The 27026-nt window shown below is 31.9% G+C and overlaps 3 protein-coding genes across 3 annotated transcripts; 1 reads left to right on the forward strand and 2 right to left on the reverse strand.

The window, feature by feature from the left end:
• Positions 1-8192, reverse strand: LOTGIDRAFT_141064 (hypothetical protein; the record flags this gene model as incomplete). The annotated part of the gene is made up of 9 exons (XM_009050781.1): positions 1-136; positions 416-624; positions 869-1065; positions 2940-3105; positions 3494-3596; positions 4214-4308; positions 5912-6013; positions 6349-6659; positions 7745-8192. The coding sequence occupies 9 exons, from the start codon at positions 8190-8192 to the stop codon at positions 1-3; spliced, it is 1767 nt and encodes a 588-aa protein (XP_009049029.1).
• Positions 8193-14035: 5843 nt separating this feature from the next.
• On the forward strand, positions 14036-22811 carry LOTGIDRAFT_238621 (hypothetical protein; the record flags this gene model as incomplete). Its single annotated transcript, XM_009050782.1, has 10 exons — positions 14036-14055; positions 15893-16000; positions 16394-16475; positions 17060-17146; positions 17415-17501; positions 19162-19291; positions 19811-19920; positions 20218-20312; positions 20772-20848; positions 21279-22811. The coding sequence occupies 10 exons, from the start codon at positions 14036-14038 to the stop codon at positions 21410-21412; spliced, it is 930 nt and encodes a 309-aa protein (XP_009049030.1). The 3' UTR covers positions 21413-22811.
• A 1889-nt stretch (positions 22812-24700) lies between these two features.
• On the reverse strand, positions 24701-26437 carry LOTGIDRAFT_56726 (hypothetical protein; the record flags this gene model as incomplete). Its single annotated transcript, XM_009050783.1, has 3 exons — positions 24701-24870; positions 25078-25410; positions 26263-26437. Coding segments are annotated over 3 exons (678 nt in total), but the record flags the coding sequence as incomplete, so codon positions are not given.
• Between the last annotated feature and the right edge of the window lie 589 nt (positions 26438-27026).

The following is a 27026-nucleotide window of genomic DNA, read 5'->3' on the forward strand; positions in this document are numbered from 1 at the left end:
TTATTCAAATCCATACACCTCCACTACTTTACATGTAAAGTCTTTCGTAGCACATAAAGCCTCATTTTCAAAAGTATCACATCTCTCAGAACGACAATGTTCTAGATTTTCATCTAATTGTATCGCCTCACCACTTCTATAATACAAAATATAATATACACATCATCATCTCAATTCAATATATTGGAAACACAAAAGACCAGCACAGCTGGTTAACCTCTTAGGAAATAATAAGGACCAAAACTCAGTCTTCTACCTATTTGTCTGGTGCTGCCACTGGCGCTAACTGGTATGAAATATAGAGAATTTTTAGTAAGATTGTTTGAGGACAGATTAACTTTCAGCTGACTTATATCACAGAGTAATATTAGTAAAAATATGAGGAATAGTGACCAATGAATAATGAAATACCTACCCTCCTCCAATAGTCATAACAGAGTTATCTCCTGCTAGAAACATACTAGCTGTCCTCTTAATATCTTCATTTAATATACCAACCCATTCATACTTCTCTTTCTTAGGATACAGAGAGAATACAAACGTTTCACCAGTTCCAAAATACGACAAGTTTTTATTACTAGATTTTCTCTCACACCAGGAAGCTGAACAAAACGCTCCAAAAATCTGAAGTGTGAACAACCCATATTTATCAAGATTTATATGAAAATAAATCAAAATAGATATTAAATTGATTGTAAAGAGGTTTTCTAAAAAAATTATGTATATAGGGGGACAGTGGTTCTTGCAATACCACTTAAGCTATGCGTTTTTTTACTATCGCAAAGGTAGATGTAAAATAATGTCAGAGTTTTGAAGAAGGAGAAAGGTAGGTCTTAAGATACAGTTTATATAACAGTTGAATACCAACCTCTCCTACTGTAGTTTGTATAACTATAATAGTTTGATGATAATCCTCTACTTTACTATATAGTGTACGTAAACTAGTACCATGTTCCTCTGATGTATATAGTAACGTAGGTTGACAAACAGCTAGACGGGGTGGTAACCAACTCCATATTAGATGTATCTGGAATAGAATAGAGAATTCATATAAAGTCCTGTTGTCTTGTTACATCCTTGCAGTTCAGATAGGAACTCTATCATATTAGGTTAATGAAGACAAAGTCAAATACAAGACTCAGGTGGCCCAGTCCATTGTCTTCCTCCACTCTCAGATTTCTTATCATATTGCATAGGGAAACATTTTTAGGCCCCTACTCTCTCCAAACCTAATGGCACAATTACATCAAATATTTCATCTACAATACATTAGAAAATTTATCTCTTAGTAACTGGTAAAAAGCTTATAATAATTAAAACTTCCTCAAAATAGATAAAATTTGATAATCTTTTAAACTTGAAGGTTAAATAAAGTGACAAAAGGATACAAATTATTTTATTATTAACATTAATATGTGATAAATTTTACTTTCAGATATTTTTATCATAATCATGTCTTCCTATTGTCTATTTGATCAACATCAATGAAAGAAAATGTTGGTCAATTTTTTTTACCACCAAACAATATATATATCCCACTTCACAAAACAACATCAAAGTACATTTCTTTATGATAAAAACATAATCCATTGAAAAACATAAACAATGCATTGCATAAATAAACATGAAAATAAACGTGCAGTATAAACCAATAGTAAGTTATTTCATTGAGAAGTAATATTATTCAGTATTTCATTGAATATTTTCATTGAATACCTAAATAATCAACAACTAAAATATTAGCAACAACAATCAGCAACAACTTCAATATCAATATCAAATTTATCATCATTGTTTCCCTCTCTTTTTTAATTGATAAAAAAGAAATTGTTTTTATTTATTGAAAATGAATATCTTAAAATATATTTTAAAAAAAGTCACAGAATTTCTTACTTATTGTGCAAACATTTCCTTTTTTAGGAACCCAAATTGAAATTTATTTATCTAAAAATACTGGTGGGGAGTAAATATGTGCATTTGTACATCTACCGAATAACTTTTTCATAATTCATGAATATTGAGCCATTAAATAAGCGATTTTTCCATATGAATCTTCCATGGAAATTCACAATTAACAAGTACTGTGTATTTGAATGTGCAGTCTTTTTACCCTAAAAAGAGCCATGCTGCAACTAGAATATTTAAACTTAATAACATGCAATGTAACAATGTAACAGTTTGTGCTCTATACTCACATCCTCTCTATCTAATATATGACTTTTATTATTATTAAATATATACATCCCTAGAGATCGTGACCGCGATCTCACTGATCCTGCCTAAATAAAACAGTTAATATTCTTATGTCTCATGTTAAACTTATGGTTAAGAATCATAAGTTTCGAAGGCAACTCTCATGCAACTTTGAACACATGACCACTTTAATCATTCGCAACCATTCAATTATCTTTCACTGGTAATCACGACGGTGTGAGAGCAACTTAAAGAGATTGTAAAGAGGTTTTCTAGCCTTAGTATGTATATTGGGGACATTTTTTACTATTTTGGACATTCCAATTATTTGTCAAATGCCTGTGGTTCCTGCAATTCCAGAATGAATTTGTAACCATTACACCAGACCATAATAACATAATATGCTATCTCCCCTAAGAAGATGGCAGCCAGAATTGTCAACACATTCACATATTGATTCATTAACGCTTTACGTCTTAAATTGCTTAGTTTTAATGGAATGGAAGAGTTGAATGATATTTGTGCAAATCAGAGAGCTCTATATCCTTAATTATGATAAAATGGGCCGTTTTGAATACATTGAGGCGAACATTTGGTAAATCATGTCAGTCCAGTAAATGACTAACTAACTGGACTAACTAACTAAGTCAAGCATTACCAATATTAGAAATAAACATGAGAAAATATACATACCATTTCAATATTGACCACACTGGAGCCCAGATTCTGTAATATGATTGGTCCACTGAATGACCTTGACAATGGAAGTGTAACACCATGAAAAGATCGATGAGATTGACTTCTGGAGATTTCATGATTTGATAATACAGCTTTACTATTGACATACATTTCATTTTTAACTTGTAATTTCTTTATCTCTTTTCTTGTTAAACCACGAATACCAAAGGCTACCTAAAAACATGGACAAAAAATATTGTCAAAAATAAAAATCGTCATTATTATATTCTATACTAACTTATGGAAAAAATCATCGTTATCATTAGCTCATTTTTCAAAATTAATGCAATCTATTTAAAGCTATAGTGACAAGGATTCAAGTTGTATTTATCAGATTTAAAAAATAATCCAACTTTTTAAATAAAGGAACAACACCTGAGTTACATTGTACATGTTTCAACAATTTACATTGTCATCATCAGGAGAAAATGATGGCTATATAAATTGTTGAAATGTTTATACCATAAAATTTTGTTTCTTTATCTCTACCCTAAAGGCTGTTTAAGGATTAATCAAACTAACGAAAATGGGAAATAATTTGACTTTGATATAAGTTATTTACCTTGAGTAATTTGGTAATACTGATACATGATGGCATGGTTTCACAGAAATGTTTTATATTACTGGAATGATTGGAACCAAATACTTGTTGTTGACCACTCACTCTTTTATCTGAAATAAACATAAATATTAGCTGTTTGCTTAAATTGATTTTCAGAACTTCAAATCATAAATGAGAAAGTCATTGCAAATAATGATAAGTGGTATCAGGTGTCTAGAAGAGTAAGCATACTCTGCCCAACCCACTATTGTTGCTCAGTATTATACACAAAATAAGAAGGTAAAAGGATATTCCATGTGGCATTCATTCTCTGATGATCATTACAGTCACAAACTTTTTCACATAATGATGTTTCTATAAGAGTAATGTCTAAAGGGAATACTAAATTGTGCACGAACAAAATTCACACCTGAACAGTAATTTGGAGATGGAATATTAAAGTTATTCCTATCAACCCTGACTTTCTGACATATGAAAAATATGATTTCCTCGCCAATCATTTTCAAGATTGTTTGCCATCAAATAATACAATCATTCAGTGTGTGATCTTCAGACAACTGATCTATTTCAGCTTGCATCCTTACTGAAGTTTGTCAAGTAAAATTCAGGTTCTGTTTTAATATTCAATATCCTTCTACAATTGATGTATTGAGCACCATCTTAATAGTGAAAATATTTTATTATTGTAATCCAATGAATAAGCAAATAACATATGAAAACTTACTGTTATATTTGGTATATAATATCAATACAGCTAGAGCCACACGATATAACACTTTTACACCTTCCAGTAGGAAACAATCAACAATTTTAACCTAGACAGGAAGACAATATGAAATTAGTTAAAATATGATAATAAAACAGTAGGATATCAATATAATCTGGTCCAATATCAACCAATAATACATCTTTAACTTCATATATCATTTAAAGGAATGTACCTTGAAATAATTTTCAACATTTTTGACTGGATTGAGATATCATTCAACTGGAAATAACTTTGCTAACAAAATATTGCAAGTTTAATGATATGGTAAAATCAATTTCTGTAATTTCTTTGGACCAAATTAACACATTTCAGCAAAAATATGTCTGTATACTGATTATTTCTTTTTCCAAAAATTAGTCATGTTATAATTTCTTATAGGCTCTACACAAATATAAATTACCTAATACAAACAAGTTAGTCAATTTAATTATTTTCTGTACAGGGATTATAAAGAGATTTTCTAAATGTTATATTGATATTAGATTCAATGAGGCCATCAATAGGCACCTTTTTTTTCGCCAGACACCTGCAATTCCATGAACATCTGAGTGAAAATGGTGCATATTGATACTCTCAGTGTCCCTGATGTACACAAACATTTTAAATCCTCAAAAACAACAATAAATTGAATTATGAACCAAATTAGTTTGATGATTATTGATTATAAAAATTGCATCTAGTAAAATTTACTGTAGAAACTTTACCTTGAATCATCTGATAGTAGAATCCTTAAATATTTACTGTTTACATCAAATTATTAAACACAAATAAGAGATTAAAATACTATATTAGAAACCATACTGAACATTATAAGAATAGACAATAGGATTAAATATTACTATTTCAATTAACTTTTAACCTTCTCAGTGGACAACTTTAATAAACAAATAATTTATAAACAGTGTATCACCAGGTAGATTTAATATCAATTGTTTATATTTATTATTAAACAACCTTTCAATATCAAGATTTTTCTTTCTATTTTACATGTTTCTGAAAAACATCAATTTTTAATGATAAGTTTACAAATGCTTCTATATCAGTTTTTTTTAACCAAATATTTCAGGAACTGTATATGTTTCTTCCTGAAGTCCCATATTAAAGGGTAATATCTAAATGAACAATTTTATTGATTATCAAGTACACATCTTGTAATATTAAAATATAGTTGAAATATAACTAAATAATATTTGTTTTCTATCATTTTGTAACAAGGAAAACAATTTATAGTTTACCTGGTCTGCATACAGTTAGAAATAAATCCACATTTTACAGAAAATATTTCATAATAAAATAATGATATGATCAAAGGTTTTATCTTTATATTTCCTTGTTAATTTTTACATCATTTGACATAATCTTATTTCACTACTTTTATTTTCTTTAAGTATGATTTCATTTTTCAAATTACAGAAAAAGGACAATTTTAAAGCTTTGATTTATAGGAAAGACAGATCAACATAAATATAAGGAATGAATGTGGATCTTTTTTGTTATGATGAATTACATGCTTCTTTATCACAAGACAAAACCTTACATGACCCTCTTTGTCTGGTTATTTGTCTACATGACAAAACTGGGTTCATTTCCCACAATGATAACAAGATCCATACTTGTTTCTTCATTAAAATCATATTTTCAATACTTACAACAAATTCAAATGGTAAATCAGAAAATATCCACCAAATCCATCTATCAAATACACTATCAATATTAGATGTCTGTCTTAATATAAATGTATAACCTGATTTCTGAAATAAAGTTACAAGACAATAACCTTATATTTCTTGTAGATATAAGAATGAAATAGTATCATTGAGGTTACAGGACAATATAAGTCTTACAGATCTCAGGAAAGTTTGAACACTTCTCCTCAGTTAGAATGATAAAATAATTAGAACACTTCTGTCTACTCAGTCATATTAGTAGTAAAATGTCTTGTCTTAACTCTATCTCATGAACCGTTTTTGGCATGATTATAATGAATGATCTTATAAATCTTTTACTTGATCAAGAGTTGTATTTTAGTTGATTTGTTTCTATAGTCTAATAACATACATATTAATCAGATATAATGTTTACTTACTGCATGTTTTTTGGCCAAATCCCTGAAGACTAATTTTGAAGCATTCCAAGCCACCTTGGTCTGCATTAGATAGGTCATATCTTTACAACGTAACAGACCATAGAGACAGTTAAAACATTCATTAGAATTCATATAATGTAGAAAGAGACAAGCTAGTGAGAATACTGGGGGACAGTAGGTAATATCAGGGTTCATATGGTTTAATACAGCTAATATCTTGGCTACTTCCCGTATACCATCATTAGTCAGGTAATATGGTGTTAGATGAGCGTGGTCTATAAAACCTGGTAGAGCTATATCTTGTATATTGTCTGGAAATACAAAACAGTTTCATGTTACAAATTGTAGTTTTTTAGAAATCTGATTTGTACATTTCAACATGCAGAAAAGATTTGCAAGACTTCTTGTAGCATGAAATGAAATAGAAAATAAAGTCCTACTTTTCTGCCTCTATTAAATTGGGCTAATGAAGGGAAATTTACCAGGACAGCATTTAGTGCTTTAGGGCCACTTTTAAAGATAGCATCTTAATTGCAAAAAAACCTGGCACTATAACTTTCAATAATGCTTTTATTATCTCCTTTTAAAAACTAACCAGTTTTCTCTTTAACCCAAGTCTTATTTAAAAGACAAATGAGCCAAGACCATTAAAGAGAACAGTGACTCAAAGTTGAAACTTTCTATGATAAAGACACCATGACTAACTCTGAGACGTCAGCAAATGGTACTTGATAACATTAGACTTGAGAAAAACAATGCCCTTGATATGTATACACAATTAGAAAAGAAAATAATAGAAAGGGTATCCTTGTCTTATACCATGTCAGAGGTCAAGGAGAGCCACCCAAATTGAGGACAATTTTTTTTATCTTGATTCAGAAATTAGATCAGAAAGCAAACAACTTTCTATTTATACTTTATAGTAAATATTATTGTACAAGTGAATATCACCTCAGTCAAAGATCAATGGCAAATTTATAGAGTGGATCAAAGTGCACTGAAATTTTCAAAATTCATAAGTTGTCATGTAACTGCAGACTGCACTGACATAGTCATTTAAGAGCAACTCAATAAAAATTCTATAAAATTGCATCAAATTCTATTAAGATAACGTTTTTTTATTTTCTTTTATAATAAAACCAGATAGTCAAAATCTGTGTGGGGTAATCAAATTACTGGAAATTTTAGTACCAGTACATGAAAGGAATTTTTAACAAGATTCAGAAGAAATGCTAAAATAATCATTATCAAAATCAATGCTGACTTTCTACATATATTGTAAACTAAAGACAACTTAGCTTTATTATTAATTTGAGGCCGCAGATGCCATAAAGAACTAGTAAATACAATTTCAAGAGCATAGCAGACCAAAACAAATATGACTTCTGAAACTTACCATCAGGGAAAAGTTCTTGAACAATTTCTTCATAAATATCCCCGTCTGCTTTGTGGAGGTATCGACAGAGATTCAACCATAAAGATTCACGTATTTCATGATCAACCATCCAATATCGTAATCGTAAAAACTGTTTCATATGTTTAACACTGCCCAACTTCAACACTAGTATTAACTGTTCCTCAGAATCATCGTAAACCTCGGAAGATCCCGAGGTATCTGTAGATAACGTCACATCATGTTTTAATCCTTGTAACGACACAAAGTCTGTAAATACAGAATGGGAATCAGGGAAACTTGAATCTAATGGTGCGTTTCCATGTTCCTGTTTGTTGCCAGCATGATTCTCATCAGGGTGACTTGAATCCTGGTCGTTCCCATTTATAGCTGGATTTTGAACATCATGGTGTTCCTCAGTAATTTGGTTATTAGTCACTGGTCCTTGCATTGTTTGTCTTTACATAGCGACATTAACACTTCTTCTTACATTCTTCTGTTTCTTACTGAAAAACAACAGTATAAACTTCTTAGTGAAAGTCTTCAAATATACAACAATCTTGACCTCAATTTGCAAGATAGAAATTTGATCAGGCCTATTGAAAATAGGTCAAGTTCAGGACCGCATATTAAAACAGTCCACCACTATCCTCACAAACAAAGCACTTGTGGATTATCTACTATGTAAAGAGTAAAAACTATTTTAAAAATCTGGTAGTGTCCAAAGCTAAAACTTATCTTGAACAGGTTCTTTGATAGATTTTAGTTCAAAGCTGTTTATTGAGGCACATAAATTCCAAATCTTTCAATTTGTAACAAATTAAAGAAATTTACACAACTGACCCTAACTAACAAAAGCTATTTACAGATCACATGTTTAAACTTGTAGATCGTAAAGAGGTTTTCTTATTTTTGTATTTTCAGGGACACTGATAGCATCAATTTGCACCATTCAAATTTCCTATCAGACGTCTAATGTTCTTGACTGAAAATTGAAATGGTGCAAATCGATGTCCTCACGTAAGCTTACATAAAAAGATTAGAAAACCTCCTTACCATTTGCCTCTATCTACCATTATCAAACCTTTACTGTCACCTTTCAAATGTCTAGTCTACAAAACTCTTGTCAAGATTTTAAAAGAAAACTTTGAGTCAAAAACAACCCATTTGGGCTGTCTTACATGATTGGGTAAAGATAAAAACAAACCATATTTAAAGTTCAAGATGTTTTATCTATTTCCTTGTTTAAGTCAATGTAAAATATTTGATGTCATTACGCTCTTCCTTCACAAATAAACATCAAACAACTTAAATGAACATCTTCCTATTAGGTGTTAAAAAACTTTCACAAATTATTGAGATTTTTCTCAAGGCTTGTGTTCATTGTTTCTTATCTTTCACTTTTTGTTTTCTTCATAAATAAAACTCTTTCTAATATCCTTGACAATTTCTTCAAATATTATCAAAATTATTAACACAGATGCAACATTTTCCTTCTTCACGTGAAAATTCAATACAAAAAAAATGCTATATCTGTTATCTTTCTTTATCTGAGGTTTACAATCTGATCCTTCAAAGACATACTAGTCAACATATTGGAAAAAATGTCCCTGGTTAGGGTTCCACGATTATTTAAATCATACAAAAACCCAATAGCTATCAACCCATCTTTATATTATGCAATAATGAAAAATATTGCACTTTGTCTAGAGAAAAACACACATCGAAATAAACATGAAAATATTACGTCACAAAATAGAAACCTCATTTCATTTCACAAACATACAATATGATTCTGATCTTTTCAGAAATTTTACCAAGAGAAATGATACTACTTAAAAATCAACTTCCTATTTTTCCTAACTTTTTCACCTGTTTTAGCATGAATCTTTACTTTGTGAACCAGGCCAGTGCTTTTATGAGACTATGTTCTCATTACTATATAACAATAGTTAAAAATCAATACTAAAATATAAAAATTATAAAGTTTACTAAGTACCTGGTACCACAATTCTTTTATAAAAATAGGTTCCCATATGGTGTAACTTATTCTAACAATCTAAACAACTTATCCAAATAAACACTGTGCACAGACTGTATATCATAAAGACATGTGACACAGACTCAAAACAATATAAACATGCTGAATTCTATAACATGACATTTTCACATTACATCTTTAAACTTTCTGACAATTACGGATGCGAGACCTAAACAATACAAGATATTTAAAAAAGCGTAACCTGAGTATAAAAATAAACAGAGTGTATTGTTTACAGATAGTGGTTATGTTTACTATATAGGTGATATAAAACAATGGTATATTTATATCATATTAGTGTATATTATAACTCTGATGTTCTATCTACGTCCCATCATAATAACAACAAATTGCTCTGAAAATAATCATATATCAATAACTTTTAATAAGATAGCTTGCGAGGCAAGGTAACATATGCCCACTGGCAGCTGTCAGAAATGATAAAACAGTCTTTAGTGAATAAAGTATGAATTTTCTCATATTGGAGAAATTTTATTAGTTTGAATTCAATTATATGTATATATGCCAGTTATTTATTTCATGAATATAAATGATCACACCAAATTTCATTAAAATCAGTTCAAAAACTGTAGTCTCTATTGTGTGCACAAACAAATTTTGACGCATTTTTCCTAAGTCAAGGGCAATAACTCAACAACCATTCATATACCATTCAATACTTCAAGTTAGAACTTGTCCGAGATCTTATCAATTCCAATGATCACACCAAGATTCATCAAAATCGGTTATAAAACTGTAGCTTCTATTGAGCTCACGAACAAATTTTGACACGTTTTTACAAAGTCAAGGGCAATAAATCAAAACCCTTCATCGAGAGTGTGTCAAGTTAAAAGTTGTCTGAGGTCTTATTGATTCCAATGATCACAACAAGTTTCATCAGAATTGGTTGAAAAATGTAGCTTCAATCCTGCTCACAAAATATTTTTAACAAATTTTGACGCGTTTTAACGAAGTCAAGGGCAATATCTCAAAAACCGTTCATCGAAAATATGTCGAAATTCGAACTTGACCAAGATCTTATCAATCTAAAGCATCACACCAAGTTTTATCAAAATCAGATGAAAGCTGTAGTCTCTATAGTGCTCACAAGAAATGTTGACGGACGGACAGACAGACAGGGGCGACGACAATATATATCCACATATTCATTTTAACATCCGACACATTTTACAATCATTCAGTCAATAGTTACCAGTCAATTCAAATATGAAAACCTCTGCAGATGATGAAGAATTCTGAATTTTTGCACTGTCTAAAACATGCATCAAGCCCTCTTTTAGGGTAAAACAAACTTGTGCATCATACAAATAATTATACAGTTAACATTCACATTTGAAGGTATCTTGCTGAAAATGGTTGTTTTTAGAAAAAGAGTTTATTATAAAGTTTACATTTTTTGATTTTCAAACACGCAAGCAAATAGTCTTCAACAAAATAACGACAAAATGTTATCTGTGGTTAATATTTCTATTGCTTTATCTTGAATACTTCATTAGATCAAAGTTGCAAATTAATATTATAGTCCTTGTCAAGGTAACATCTATAGGTCAAATCAAGTTGGCTTACAGATCCATCTCACATTAATTATGTCCTTGTATATCCAAAAATTGGAGTACTAAAAATGCAGTGCATGAGAAAAATTGTCAAGAAACTACCATCGAAATAACAAATTACAAAACCTTAAATGTCCAGGAATGGGAATCAAGGATTTGTTCAGATCACATGACAGGATGCAGGTAAATGATCTTGTTCAAATACTTTAGCTAATTGAATCAAAAAGACCAATAGGTGACCTACCTTCAAGCTAATTAAATGGTATATAATACTGAAACTACAGAAAAAAAAAGTGACATAAAAAACATGAAACTGTTCAAGTACATCAAAACAGTTTCTTTATGACTAATAATAATTGTAGTACTTAATGATTTATGACTTCCCACCATCTGTGTCTAGAATGTACCAATAAACCTATAAACTGTGTAATAAACACTATGAAAAGACTATATTGATCATATAATAGAATAAATCAACAGTGTTTATATGACTATAATAACATATTGATCACCTTCCATTTTATTTACTTATTCTACAATTAATATATACTCTAGTGTACAGCTTTTAATTAGAAACAATCTTGTTCTCTTAACAAGCTGATTGTATAGTCAAACCGATATTGAATTAAAAAATATAGAAGGAACACAGTCAAAAAACACATAGAATAGAATCTCTATGCTTACTCTTTCGAAACACCTGATGGTACTTCTCCTTAAAGGATTCCACTTCTATACAACTATTACTCTCAACTTTGTTTTTCTGTAGAAAGAAAATAACATAACTACTCACTGTGAAACTGAAATAGGGTATGTGTCATAAAATTTAATCCCTGATCTATAAATTATTGATAAGAAAGTGGTCAGTTTTCACCTGGTAGTACTATCTAAGTTGTTTATTATAATTATCTATATTAGATTTAGTTACATGTTTACTGGCATGTTATACTACTCATCTACTAACACTGGCTGATAATTATTCACCTATTATCATTATATTGAATTTTATACACATAATTTATTCTTGATTTGTTATAATTACCAACCCAATAAAGGTAAACAAATTGCAATCATCATTAGTTTTCAAAAAAGTTTTATCAGTTATTTTAAATACAAAAGTGATAAATAATGTCTATGAAAGTCACACAAAATAACAAATTAGTCACTGGTGCCGGTACTGAATATTTTACACTTCTTAGAAACTGAACAATTTAACAAACCGGTACAATGGAAAATATGTTTAAACATATCACGAAAAAAACAATTACATTAAAAACTTACTAATGATTACTAGGTGTTTGTGGAGAAAGTTGATTAAAAGTCTGACATAAAGTTCCAAATGGAACAAAAACAGAAAACTATGCTGATTCTATAACTTGCTGCATACCTTTTTTTCAGTATTCAAATTCATATTCTTAAAGCAATAGAGTTACCAGTTGAGAAGTATTGAGAAATCTATATAATTATACTAATAGGCCTATATCTATTATCTTATTGAGGATGGTAAAATGTCATAACCTTATTACAAATCAAACAGTTAAAAGAATATAATAAAAAAAATGATCTAACTTAATCCTGTTCTTACAACAACCACCTTTCAATGATAAAGTAACATACCGGTACTGTTAGTACTGTTATTCTAATTCTAACAACAGAAATATTTCACAAGGTTTGGAGATAGTCGTATAATAAGTAGCTTACACAATTATCTATACTGTGTACATCCATCCATGTGTAAATATATCGTTATCAGAAAGCTGTTCAAACTTCCACAACTTTCATTCTGCAAGTGCAGATTAATGCGATCAAAGTAGTATCATTCTCTTCTGTATCAAGTCATTTTTCCGACTTGGTCGTTTGTAAGCCTAAAGAAGATTCTGTGAGTTTCCAGGGCTGGAAGGTTCTCAAGGAGCTTTTATTCTAAATAATTACAAACTATGGATACTGTTTAAGGCCTGGTAAACATACATGTATCAGTATTAAAATATATGATATGCTACAAAATAAAGTCTACATCATTTCCAACTACCATTACCAAATAAAAAATAAAAGGTAAATAAAAGGTAAAAAAAAGGCTGCACGGTCACTGTGCTATGGCCAGAGCCAGGCTGTCAGTAGAGACTTGGAAACAACCTAATGACCTTGCCAGTTATAATATTAATAATAATTGCAGGTCAGAGTATTCCAGAGGTAGTAGGGGCACGGGTCAAAATAAATTTGACAGGTCTTTGTCAGTGTCACCAATGTCAAGTCATTGACTGTTAGAGTCAGACTCAGACACTCGACAAGTTCTTGCAACATTATCAATATTTTTCAAGCTAATAGGTTCAGAAACAAAATAATGCAATGGCAAAAGCTCCATATTTCCACTATAGATAAATCTCTTACTTTCAATCTATCCTCCATTTAATCATACACCTATTCAATCACTTTTTTTTATCATTATCTTTATATTTTTTCTTCACTGCAACCATTTTTTTTTTATTCTTCTCGCGAGATATAACGAGAGTTATAGATGAAAGATCACGTGATGTAAACAAATCCATGTGCCAATGAAATACCGCCACGCCACGCCCATCTGTCAGATATATGGTAATCTATCACCCCTTCAAAACTAGTCGACTCTTCCACATAATTAAAGTTTATAAGTATACCCACAATGCATTTAGTTTATTCCAGAAAATGGCGTCGTCGAGTAGAGGGTTAGTGAAATAATGTTTTGTTACGATGTTAAATGGCTTTATTGTAATATCCATATCCGTTATCAGATTTGTAATTGATGTGTGTGATTTGTGGTGAATGAGAAAAATTGTATGATCTATTTTACTGATTTCTGTGACGGCCGGAGAGATTGGGGAAAGAAGCCCTCCTCTGCTTGTGTCGTTGTGAAGCTCTGGCTCATTTCACGTCTTATTTATAGTCATGTATATCGACATATCATGGCATTGATTCAATAAATAGGCTAATAGTAAATTACTGTAAATAGGCTAGATGATAATGAATATCATGATAAAGATTCGATTCGCCGTGTTATTTGTTGATTCAGGCTCATATTCAATTCCTCCAGTCCAGTTTTCTCTCTGCCTTAGTTATAGAATCACATGTCTTTTGATAACATATTCTCTTAATATTTCACCAACAAAAAGCAATTAGTAGCATACAGAGCCAAACAACTCTATTATTAATGTGTTTTTGTCATGTCACAGGTGTTTTGTTAACTTTCATGTGCAGTCACTATCTAAAATATTACATTCATAATAGCTTTTTACTAAGTTTAACTGAACTGAAAATTGCCCCTGATTGATAAGAATATACAAGACACCTCGGATCAAAATGAATTCGGACCACTTTTCATAACACACTCAGACCACTTTTTTCAAAACAAATGTGGGCGTATAAGATGGCCATCACTAATTTTTTTAAAGAGAATTATTTTTATTCATTTTTGACCATTAGGAATTGTTTAAAACATGGTCCCAGTGTGCCCTGAAAGTGGTTTGAGTGTGCATTGGTCCGAATTTGTTTTTGTTCGAGTTGTCCTGATTCCGTTGATAACACTCTGAAGACAGAGCCGACAGTATAAACTGGTATAAAATCTTCATACACTTATCGTAAAAGAGTCACGAGTCAGAATTTTTAATTCTAAACAGTGAGGTGAATATCTGAAATTCAGCTAACATTTTTCTGATGTCACAAAGCCAGCCATTTTTTATACCCCTTTCAAAAGTTCTAACTCTGCCAAATTCTATGAAATGTATTTGACTTGTAATATAATAGTTAATAGAATAAGCTAATTATTATGTAAGCATTTGTAGATCTATTGATTATAAATTATTAACATTAAAATATTCACTGTTCACTCATATCTTCTGATTTGTAATCACTAATCGTGTCTCATTACTTGTGAAGACTCCAAATTTCAAACAGATAATACTTCCAGTGACCTTATTTTAAAACTTTGCGGTTTTTGAGAATATTTTTCCTCAGTTTGCAGGATAAAATTTGTGACATAAGCCATGCTAGGAAAGATTTCTGATAAGGCCTACTGTTGATAGAAATATAGTGGCTAATCTAATTTTGTCTTTTAAAACAATCTTGTCTACAGTATAACACAGACGAAGGTGAAAGGTGAAATCTCTTGGTTTCAGAATAAAAGATCTATAAGAATAGAATTATAAAATGAATTAAAATATGGCATGATATTTGTTTATTGATATTCTCTTTCCAGAATTCATGAAAAAATTGCTTCCTTGTTTTCATTTAGAAATTTCTGTAGAGTTTTATTTTTCAAATCATAACATTCTTCAACAGGAAATCTACTGTTTTTATTCTAAAATGAAATAGTGAAGAGTTTTGTACCATTATCAGTATCAGATTTAGTTTTCTTCTTCATGTAAGAGGTAATGGTTGATGCCACTGATGAACAAACTTTCCCTTATTGCACACTGTATATCTTCAAGTGTACAATAAGGTGTTTCAAGTAGGATGTGAAACTCCATTTCATTTCAATAGTATTTGATTTTCCACTTGATATTTCAGAGCAACTGTACAAGTTAATTGTCCTGAACATCCAGACACACCATTAGTAGAAGATCATCATGCTGGTGATATGATATGTCCAGAGTGTGGACTGGTAGTAGGTGATAGGTATGGAACTTTATTCTACTATTTATTATGACATATAATTTAGAATCAACTCTAGATTGTATAAAAGACTGTTAAAATTGTTGTTTTATAATAATCTTCCTGATTTTTGTGACAGCAAGCTTATATTCTAAATAAGTGTTTTCATATGTATTAGCGCTGTCATAAAAATTACTAAGTTTTGAAGAAGACTACAATATTTATGAAGGTGATGGTGCAGGCACAAATAGATCGTCTGACAGATTCTTCCACCAGAAATTTAATCAAATAGAATGGATTCCAAAACATATTCTTGGGTAAAAATGGAGATGCCACAGATGATAATATTTTAAAATTTATAGTTTACACTAAGTAGAATTGTTAGTGGAAGTCAACATGTTATTTATTGTATTTTAGAGTAATAGATGTCGGATCAGAATGGAGAACATTTAGTAATGATAAAGATGCTAAGGATGCTTCTCGTGTTGGAGCAGCTGAGGTAACTTATCTCCCTTTATTGTTACTTGTCAAAGTCTCGGATTGTAAACTATGTTGTCTCTAACAATTCCATCAGAACAAACTACATGCTTAACCTAGTTTCCAGAATCAGATTACAAAATTAGATGACTGCTGACTGGCATAAACTGAAATACAGAAAAACATTTTATGACATTCAGAAGTTGGCTCTGTTTTTCTCTCTGTGTTTATAGTCCAGCAATCTTGAATAATCGCAGCCTTGTCTTCTGGCTGATTCAGATTTTCACGTACCTATCAGGTTTTGTAGAACTTTGTATACATGTATGTAGAATACATGTACATAGATTTAAAGGCTTGAAATATTTATGACCTTTCTAAAATATTGACTGATTTTGTAGTGAAATAAATGTCAAACAAGATGTATAGTTTTGTATGTAGAACCATCTGTATAATGAGGACCCTGCAAATGCTAAAGTCATTTGATTTTAGATTTTCTTGATAATATTAAAAAGCCATGGCTCAAAACATATCTATTTATTTAATCTTTTGTGTTGTGTGGAGAATGGAGATCTTAAATAAATGTTTATTATTGACATTTATTTTCAGAACTCTCTACTGGATGGAGGTGATTTATCGACTATGATAGCTGCTGTACCAGGTGGTGAAGATTCTGGTTATAGAAACAGACGAACAGTAAGTTTTTTGGGTTTTTTTTTTTTTGAGTGGTTATGTTCATTTGCCACAGAGCTTAGATTTGGTCATATTTTTGGCTTTGAGGTGTATTCATACACCATATCATCATGTCACTTCATGTGAGAAACAATAGTTATTATATTGAATACGCCAGAAAATACCTTAATTAGACTCAACTTGCGCAATCTAATTTGATGAAGATGAGAATGATTTAGTATGGCTGATACGCTGAAGATTAAAGGGAGACAACTTATTTGGGTATTTTCAGATCAGTAGCTCAGACAGAACATTGATATCAGCATTTAAAGAAATCAATCAAATGGCAGACAGATTAAATTTACCTAAAATGATAGCAGTAAGTTTGTTTATTATTTATATTTATCTGTTGTAATTTATATAAATAAACATGTAAAAACTGATTAGATTAGATTTTGAAATAAAATAGTGACATTGATATATATTTTTGATTTGTGGATGAAATTTCTGTACAATTGATGTATTGAGCACTGTTTTAACAGTGGTATTTTTATATCACTCTACAATTGATGTATTAAACACTATTTTAACAGTGGTATTTTTATATCACTCTACAATTGATGTATTGAGCACTATTTTAACAGTGGTATTTCTATATTGCTCTACAATTGATGTATAGAACACTATTTTAAAAGTGATATTTCTATATTGCTCTACAATTGATGTATTGAGCACTATTTTAACAGTGGTATGTCTATATCGCTCTACAATTGATGTATTGAGCACTATTTTAAAAGTGATATTTCTATATTGCTCTACAATTGATGTATTGAGCACTATTTTAACAGTGGTGTTTCTATATTGCTCTACAATTGATGTATTGAGCACTAACTTTACAGTGGTATTTCTATATCACTCTACAATTGATGTATTTAGCACTATTTTAACAATGGTATTTCTATATTGCTCTACAATTGATGTATTGAGCACTATTTTAAAAGTGATATTTCTATATTCCTCTACAATTGATGTATTGAGCACTATTTTAACAGTGGTATTTCTATATTGCTCTACAATTGATGTATTGAGCACTATTTTAACAGTGGTATTTTTATATCACTCTACAATTGATGTATTGAGCACTATTTTGACAGTGGTATTTTTATATCACTCTACAATTGATGTATTGAGCACTATTTTACAGTGGTAATTCTATATCACTCTACAATTGATGTATTGAGCACTATTTTAACAGTGGTATTTCTATATTGCTCTACAATTGATGTATTGAGCACTATTTTAACAGTGGTATTTCTATATTGCTCTACAATTGATGTATTGAGCACTATTTTAACAGTGGTATTTCTATATCACTCTACAATTGATGTATTGAGCACTATTTTAACAGTGGTATTTCTATATTGCTCTACAATTGATGTATGGAGCACTATCTTAACAGTGGTATTTCTATATTGCTCTACAATTGATGTATTGAGCACTATCTTAACAGTGGTATTTCTATATCACTCTACAATTGATGTATTGAGCACTATTTTAACAGTGGTATTTCTATATCACTCTACAATTGATGTATTGAGCACTATTTTAACAGTCGTATTTTTATATCACTCTACAATTGATGTATTGAGCACTATTTTAGCAGTGGTATTTCTATATCACTCTACAATTGATGTATTGAGCACTATTTTAACAGTGGTATTTCTATATTGCTCTACAATTGATGTATTGAGCATTATCTTAACAGTGGTATTTCTATATCACTCTACAATTGATGTATTGAGCACTATTTTAACAGTGGTATTTTCATATCACTCTACAATTGATGTTTTGAGCACTATTTTAACAGTGGTATTTCTATATCACTCTACAATTGATGTATTGAGCACTATTTTAACAGTGGTATTTTCATATCACTCTACAATTGATATTTTTGTTAATAAATCATGGAAATTTGCGACATTTTTGGGACACTTTTCAGTTTCTTACCACTTTAAGCAATCATCGTATATATATTATAGGATAGAGGAAGTACATTATTTAAAACAGTACATGAAGGTAAATCATTACGTGGTAGAAGTAATGATGCTATAGTCTCAGCCTGTGTTTATATAGCTTGTAGACAGGAAGGTGTACCTAGAACATTTAAAGGTAATTTTAGTTAGAAATATTAAAACAGAACCTGAAACATGTTGTACAATCTTCAGACAACTGACCTATTTCATCTTAAAAAGTTTCCATAAATTTTTCATTACCGCTTGATTGAACACAGATAAGTTTTTTAGATTCACTTGAACACAGTTATTCCAGTGAGTTGGAAATATTACGTGTCTGACTGTTACCTGAGGGGGCGCTTGATTGATGAGCTCTGCACATTCGTGATACATGAAATCAACTTGACGAACAATAAAACAATTTGAAACAGGGTACAGAACGCGTTCTCTAGTTGTGTCAAAAAAAATGAAGGTGTAGATAGAATTCAATATGGTGGAGAGAGGAATAGATATCCAGAATTGGAACAGACAGAACCTGTTCAGAATTAATCAATAGAGTTCCAACAAACTCACACTAGCATCAAGATTTTGCCAAAGTGTTGAGAAATCATAATCACTAATGATGACAACTGAATATTTGATAACAATAACTATATTTCATTTTGTTTTATTGTAGAAATTTGTGCTGTATCTAAAATATCTAAGAAAGAAATAGGTCGTGTATTTAAACTGATTATAAAGAATCATGAAACAAACGTAGAGTTAATAACTACTGGTGATTTTATGGTAGGTTATTGTTTTCTCTTATAGAAACAGTACTGCTGAGCTGCAACTGATTGTTGCCATTCCAGGAACCTCCATATCAGCTACTTTTTACTGGAAACTGAATATATATAGTGTAAAATAGTCTGTGATTAACAACCAATTATCAAATTGTATAGAAAATAGTATATTATACAATCTATACTTATGTAGTTTATAAGGTTTTTACACAGAGTTTTCTTGAGAATGCTTTTTCTTTTTTGACTCTTGAAGTGTTCTGATTCATTAAGTTGATTTTTTGTTATTTTTGATTTCTTTCAGTCTCGGTTCTGTACCAATCTAGAATTACCTATGAAAGTACAGAAAGCTGCTACGTGTATAGCTAGAAAAGCTGTAGATTTAGATCTAGTACCAGGGTTAGTATTTATACTAGATGTTATGTTGTATAAGGATAGAATTTTACTATACTTTACATGTTATTGTGTCAGGTGACTTATTTCGGCACTAATATAAGGCTTTTGACATAAATCCTAAAAAAAATTATCATTTAAAAGGGGATCAAATGAATAGGTAACATGGTAACAATACTTTATCATGCAAGAATTAGAATTGAGTTTGAAAAAGTGATATTGAATGGATTGTAAAGAGTTTTTTGAAACGTTTTATGTGTATAGAGGGCATTGATCAATTTTTCAATTTTCAGTCAGATGTCTGTGGTTTTGTGCAATTCCACTAAAATTGTGGTTAAGTGTTTGTTTCCTGAAGTAAAATGACCCCAATACACATAATTCTTTTAGAAAACCTCTTTACAATACTTGTAAAGTTAATGTACAAGATTAACTCTGAGTTAATTACCTTAATCTTCAATATTTCAGACGAAGTCCAATTTCTGTTGCTGCAGCTGCTATTTATATGGCTTCACAAGTTTCCAATACTAAAAAATCTCAAAAAGGTTGGTTAATTAAATTTCATATTTCTACCTTGTTATATCACAGCAAAGGTCTGGGTTTGACACATGTTGCTCCTAGTGATAGGAGATTATAGAATGTTCAACACAACCAAGCAAACAATGTCCTGAGAAAAGAATGTTGTTTTGATGGAGCAGTCTGTTTGCATCTTGAATGTTGGAGATCAGTTGAAATTCAGATAGGAATAAACCTATACTGCTGCTGTCTTTGCAACAGTGGCGGAGCCAAAGGTGGGGCAGCCCTGAAGGCATGTTTTTTGGGCTAAAATATCATAACTAGGTTTGAAATTCCGGCAACTGCAGGTATTTTGCCCACCCATCAATCGTCAATGTGGAAGTATTTCATAATGAAAAGTGGTGTTGGTGTTATAAATAATTAAAACATTGTTGGTTGAAATATTTAATCTATTTTTAGATATTGGGGAGGTAGCTGGAGTAGCAGAAGTAACTATCAGACAGGCCTATAAACTAATGTATCCTAAGGCTCATGTCCTCTTTCCTGATGAATTTAAATTTGATACTCCTATAGACCAATTACCACTTCAATAAAGTCATGGTCAATTTATTTAATGGTAATGAAATGTTGTTGTTTAAATGGTAATTGGTGAAGAGTGAAGCCATAGTAGTTGTTTGAATGGTAATTGGTGAAGAGTGAAGCCATGGTAATTGGTGAAGAGTGGAGCTGTGGTAATATTACCATGGTAATTGGTGAAGAGTGGAGCCGTGGTAATATTACCATGGTAATTGGTGAAGAGTGGAGCCATGGTAATATTACCATGGTAATTGGTGAAGAGTGGAGCCGTGGTAATATTACCATGGTAATTGGTGAAGAGTGGAGCCGTGGTAATATTACCATGGTAATTGGTGAAGAGTAGAGCCGTGGTAATATTACCATGGTAATTGGTGAAGAGTGGAGCCGTGGTAATATTACCATGGTAATTGGTGAAGAGTAGAGCCGTGGTAATATTACCATGGTAATTGGTGAAGAGTGGAGCTGTGGTAATATTACCATGGTAATTGGTGAAGAGTGGAGCCGTGGTAATATTACCATGGTAATTGGTGAAGAGTGGAGCCGTGGTAATATTACCATGGTAATTGGTGAAGAGTGGAGCCGTGGTAATATTACCATGGTAATTGGTGAAGAGTGGAGCCGTGGTAATATTTACCATGGTAATTGGTGAAGGATTTAAATGCTGTGTGTGTGAAGTGCTCCTCTGTATTTCTTCAAGATTTTTATGTAAAAGACATTGAAAACCCAATTCCATGATATAACATTTTTTTTTCCTTTATCAATGTTGAAATTCCATTTATGTTTTGATGTATGGCAATAGGAATGAGGTACGAAATCATCAAGATAATGCTAGTTACATAGCAAAAAAATGGCTTTAAGAGGCCTTTTAAAAGCACTATTAGAATAGCTAGTCAACAATTTTGATTGATTTTCTTTTTTCGCATTTAAAGGAGGCCTCACTAAGAAGATTTGTTACAGTGCATAATGACACTGTGAATTTCTTTAATGCCAAGGGTTGAATCCCAGTGAGGTTGTGAAAATACCTTCAGTGAATATCTTCCTGTCTGTGATGCAGGTCCACGAGGCTGGCATTGTTTGGATGGGACAATAAACTGAGGCCCCATGTGCTGAATTATTACAGACTGTGCACATTAAAGGTCCCTTGACAGTTGGACATCAAAAAAAGAGTAGGTTAATGCCACTCATTGCACACTTCATGGTGTTAGCTGTCTTCATTGGCCCAAGTAGGGCTTGGAGATTAAGAATATAAATTTTTCAGTATGTTTACCTAGTGTCATAATCCCTATATAGAAAAAATAGTAATCTCTGAAATAAGCTGTAAAGATTTTATGATTTTTTCAATTATTACTTTTATGGATAATAACAAAGTTTTATTTATTTATCTATGTGATTATAAAGGAATTCTGTTGTATAGTTATGACACCAGATAGGCTCATCGATCAATATATACTTTTTATAGGTCACTGTTCATTGTAAGAAGTATAATTCATTGTTTGATATAAATATATCATTTCATTGTGTATATATGTTTCATCTCACTATACTTACAAGATCTGAAAGATAAAAACTCTATTTTTTATTCTTGTTGAATGGATGTTTAGATGTGTTAAAATATATAAGGTGCTATATCTGGTATTTTTATGCTTTAATTTCCATACAGATTTGGTATTTTCAGTGGCATTTCTACAGGCCAGAAAAGGCTGGCCAGTTATACATACAGCCAATTATTACAGGTGAATGTTGGTAGATCTGGGCTCAGTTAACTCACTAAAGATTTTTTTTTAAATTCATAGGGAAGTGAACGAACACTCCCAATGTTTAGAATACAAGCATTTTTAGAAATTTCAAAACTGAACCTGGCACCTATCTTATAGTTCAGGTTCTGTTTAAATATTTCTGTATCTATACAGAGGTATTTCTATATCATTCTACAATTAATGTATTGAGCACTATTTTAACAGTTGTATTTCTATATCATTCTACAATTGATGTATTGAGCACTATTTTAACAGTGGTATTTCTATATCACTCTATAATTGACGTATTGAGCACTATTTTAACAGTTGTATTTCTATATCACTCTATAATTGACGTATTGAGCACTATTTTAACAGTGGTATTTCTATATCGCAATACAATTGATGTATTGAGCACTATTTTAACAGTGGTATTTCTAAGTTGTGGGCAAACTATAATCAAAACAGATCCTTGGAAGTTCAAAGGTCATGTTTTTACCATCTGCATAGAGCTCCCTTATTGATCAATACAGAGAAATATTCCATTCCATTTCTTTATATAACTTGTAAACATATATTTGTTGAAATAAACTGTTGTTTGATGAATTTATGAGGTATATATTCAATATATTCAATAGCTGTACTATTCAATAGATTGTGACCATTGTAATGACTATTAGTCCATCCAATATGAAAATAGCAACATGTCTCTTATGAATGATGGGAGCAGTGGTGGCTCAGTGAATTAGACGCATGCTTGCTAACCTAAATGTCCAGGGTTCAATCCCGGCATAGGTAGATGATACCTTTGGAATTTCAACCGTTTTCCCCCTGTCAGTAATGCAGGTAAAAGGCCCTGAGTGCTACAGTCTGGGCGCGATAAAGATCTCTCAACAGTTGGAAATTGAAATCAAGCAGAGTAATGCCACCGTCCTGGCAAAATGTCCCTGATTGCACCTTGCAAACATTAGCCCACATGGTGCAGAAAAGTAAGTCATATAACTCCATTGATTTCATGGGAAGTTAATGCTCCAATAACACTCAATGAAACCAAAAAGACACCAATGATTCCCAGAAAAACCAATAAGACACAATGATTCCCAGTGAGACCAATAAGACACCAATGATTCCCAGTGAAACCAATAAGACACAATGATTCCCAGTGAGACCAATAAGACACCAATGATTGTCAGTGAAACCAATAAGACACAATGATTCCCAGTGAGACCAATAAGACACCAATGATTGTCAGTGAAACCAATAAGACACCAATGATTGTCAGTGAAACCGATAAGACGCAAATGATTCCCAGTGAGACCAATAAGACACCAATGATTCCCAGTGAGACCAAAAAGACACCAATGATTATCAGTGAGACCAATAAGACACAATGATTCCCAGTGAGACCAATAAGACACCAATGATTGTCAGTGAAACCAATAAGACACCAATGATTATCAGTGAGACCGATAAGACGCAAATGATTCCCAGTGAGACCAATAAGACACCAATGATTCCCAGTGAGACCAAAAAGACACCAATGATTCCCAGTGAAACCAATAAGACACAATGATTCCCAGTGAGACCAATAAGACACCAATGATTGTCAGTGAAACCAATAAGACACCAATGATTATCAGTGAGACCAATAAGACGCAAATATTTCCCGGTGAAACCAATAAGACGCCAATGATTCCCAGTGAAACCAATAAGACACCAGTGAGACCAATAAGAAACCACTGATTTCCAGTGAAGCCAGTAAGACACCAGTGAAACCAACAGGACATCAATGATTCCATGTGAAACCAATACGACATAAATAATTCCCAGTGAAACCAATAAGACACCAATGATTCCCAGTGAAACCAATAAGACACCAATGATTCCCAGTGAGACCAATAAGACAGTAGTGAACCCAATAAGACACCAATGAATCCCAGCGTAACCAATAAGAAACCAATGATTTCCAGTGAAACCAATAAGACACCAATGATTGTCAGTGAAACCAATAAGACACCAATGATTCCCAGTGAAACCAATAATACACCAATGATTCCCAGTGAAACCAATAATACACCAATGATTCCCAGTGAAACCAATAATACACCAATGATTCCCAGTGAAACCAATAATACACCAATGATTGTCAGTGAAACCAATAATACACCAATGATTCCCAGTGAAACCAATAAGACACCAATGATTCCCAGTGAAACCAATAATACACCAATGATTGTCAGTGAAACCAATAAGACACCAATGATTCCCGGTGAAACAAACTAGACACCAATGATTCCGAGTGAGACCAATAAGACATCAATGATTCCGAGTGAAACCAATAAGACACCAATGATTCCCGGTGAAACCAATAAGACACCAATGATTCCCAGTGAAACCAATAAGAACCAATGATTCCCAGTGAAACCAATAAGAACCAATGATTCCTAGTGAAACTAATGACACCAATGATTCCCGGTGAAACCAATAAGACGCAAATGATTCCTGGTGAAACCAATAAGAACCAATGATTCCTAGTGAAACTAATGACACCAATGATTCCCGGTGAAACCAATAAGACACCAATGATTCCCAGTGAAACCAATAAGACACCAATGATTCCTAGTGAAACTAATGACACCAATGATTCCCGGTGAAACCAATAAGACGCAAATGATTCCCGGTGAAACCATAAGAACCAATGATTCCTAGTGAAACTAATGACACCAATGATTCCCGGTGAAACCAATAAGACGCAAATGATTCCCGGTGAAACCAATAAGACACCAATGATTCCTAGTGAAACTAATGACACCAATGATTCCCAGTGAAACCAATAAGACACCAATGATTCCCAGTGAAACCAATAAGAACCAATGATTCCTAGTGAAACTAATGACACCAATGATTCCCGGTGAAACCAATAAGACGCAAATGATTCCCGGTGAAACCAATAAAACACCAATGATTCCCGGTGAAACCAATAAGAACCAATGATTCCTAGTGAAACTAATGACACCAATGATTCCCGGTGAAACCAATAAGACACCAATGATTCCCAGTGAAACCAATAAGACACCAATGATTCCCGGTGAAACCAATAAGAACCAATGATTCCTAGTGAAACTAATGACACCAATGATTCCCGGTGAAACCAATAAGACGCAAATGATTCCCGGTGAAACCAATAAAACACCAATGATTCCCGGTGAAACCAATAAGACACCAATGATTCCCGGTGAAACTAGTATTACACCAATGATTCCCAGTGAAACCAATAAGACACCAATGATTCCCAGTGAAACCAATAAGACACCAATGATTCCGAGTAAAACTAGTAAGACTCCAGTGAAATGAAGAGGCAAACTATCTCAAACATACTTTTATGGTAACAGTGATTCTTTATGACGGGGTCGGTCAGATTCGCCATCAGCTTGCAGAGGTTGAAAATTCAGTTGCTTTCAGATTGTACTTGTCACAAGGTCAATTTGAGTCTGCTTTAACTCTGCGCTCCATCATGATGTAGGGTTAATAGATTTAAATGTATACAATCGTTTCTAAAGAATATGTTCATCTCGAATTGTGTCTCTCTGCTTTGGCTACGGGGATGGATAAACGACCAAGAAATTCAAAATATTTAATTCCCAAAAAAAACTTATATTCTACAACTAGTAGTAGCGCATCCTTCTAGAACTTGGGGTTGGAATAGGGGGCAGGCTGATTGAGTCGGGATACAACTGTCGGGATTGAAAAGCACTATGGATACACTGTGGGTCTGAGAGGTACCTCATGGAAAAAAACTGAAAAATCAATTGGTTTGGTGCAATCTGTCACTGTTATTTTCATATTTGAAATTACTGAGAAATACAGTGGACTACAAACTATGTTTTTGGAGGAC

Source organism: Lottia gigantea (assembly GCF_000327385.1).
Source record: "Lottia gigantea unplaced genomic scaffold LOTGIsca_155, whole genome shotgun sequence".
Classification (NCBI taxonomy): Eukaryota; Metazoa; Mollusca; class Gastropoda; family Lottiidae; genus Lottia; species Lottia gigantea.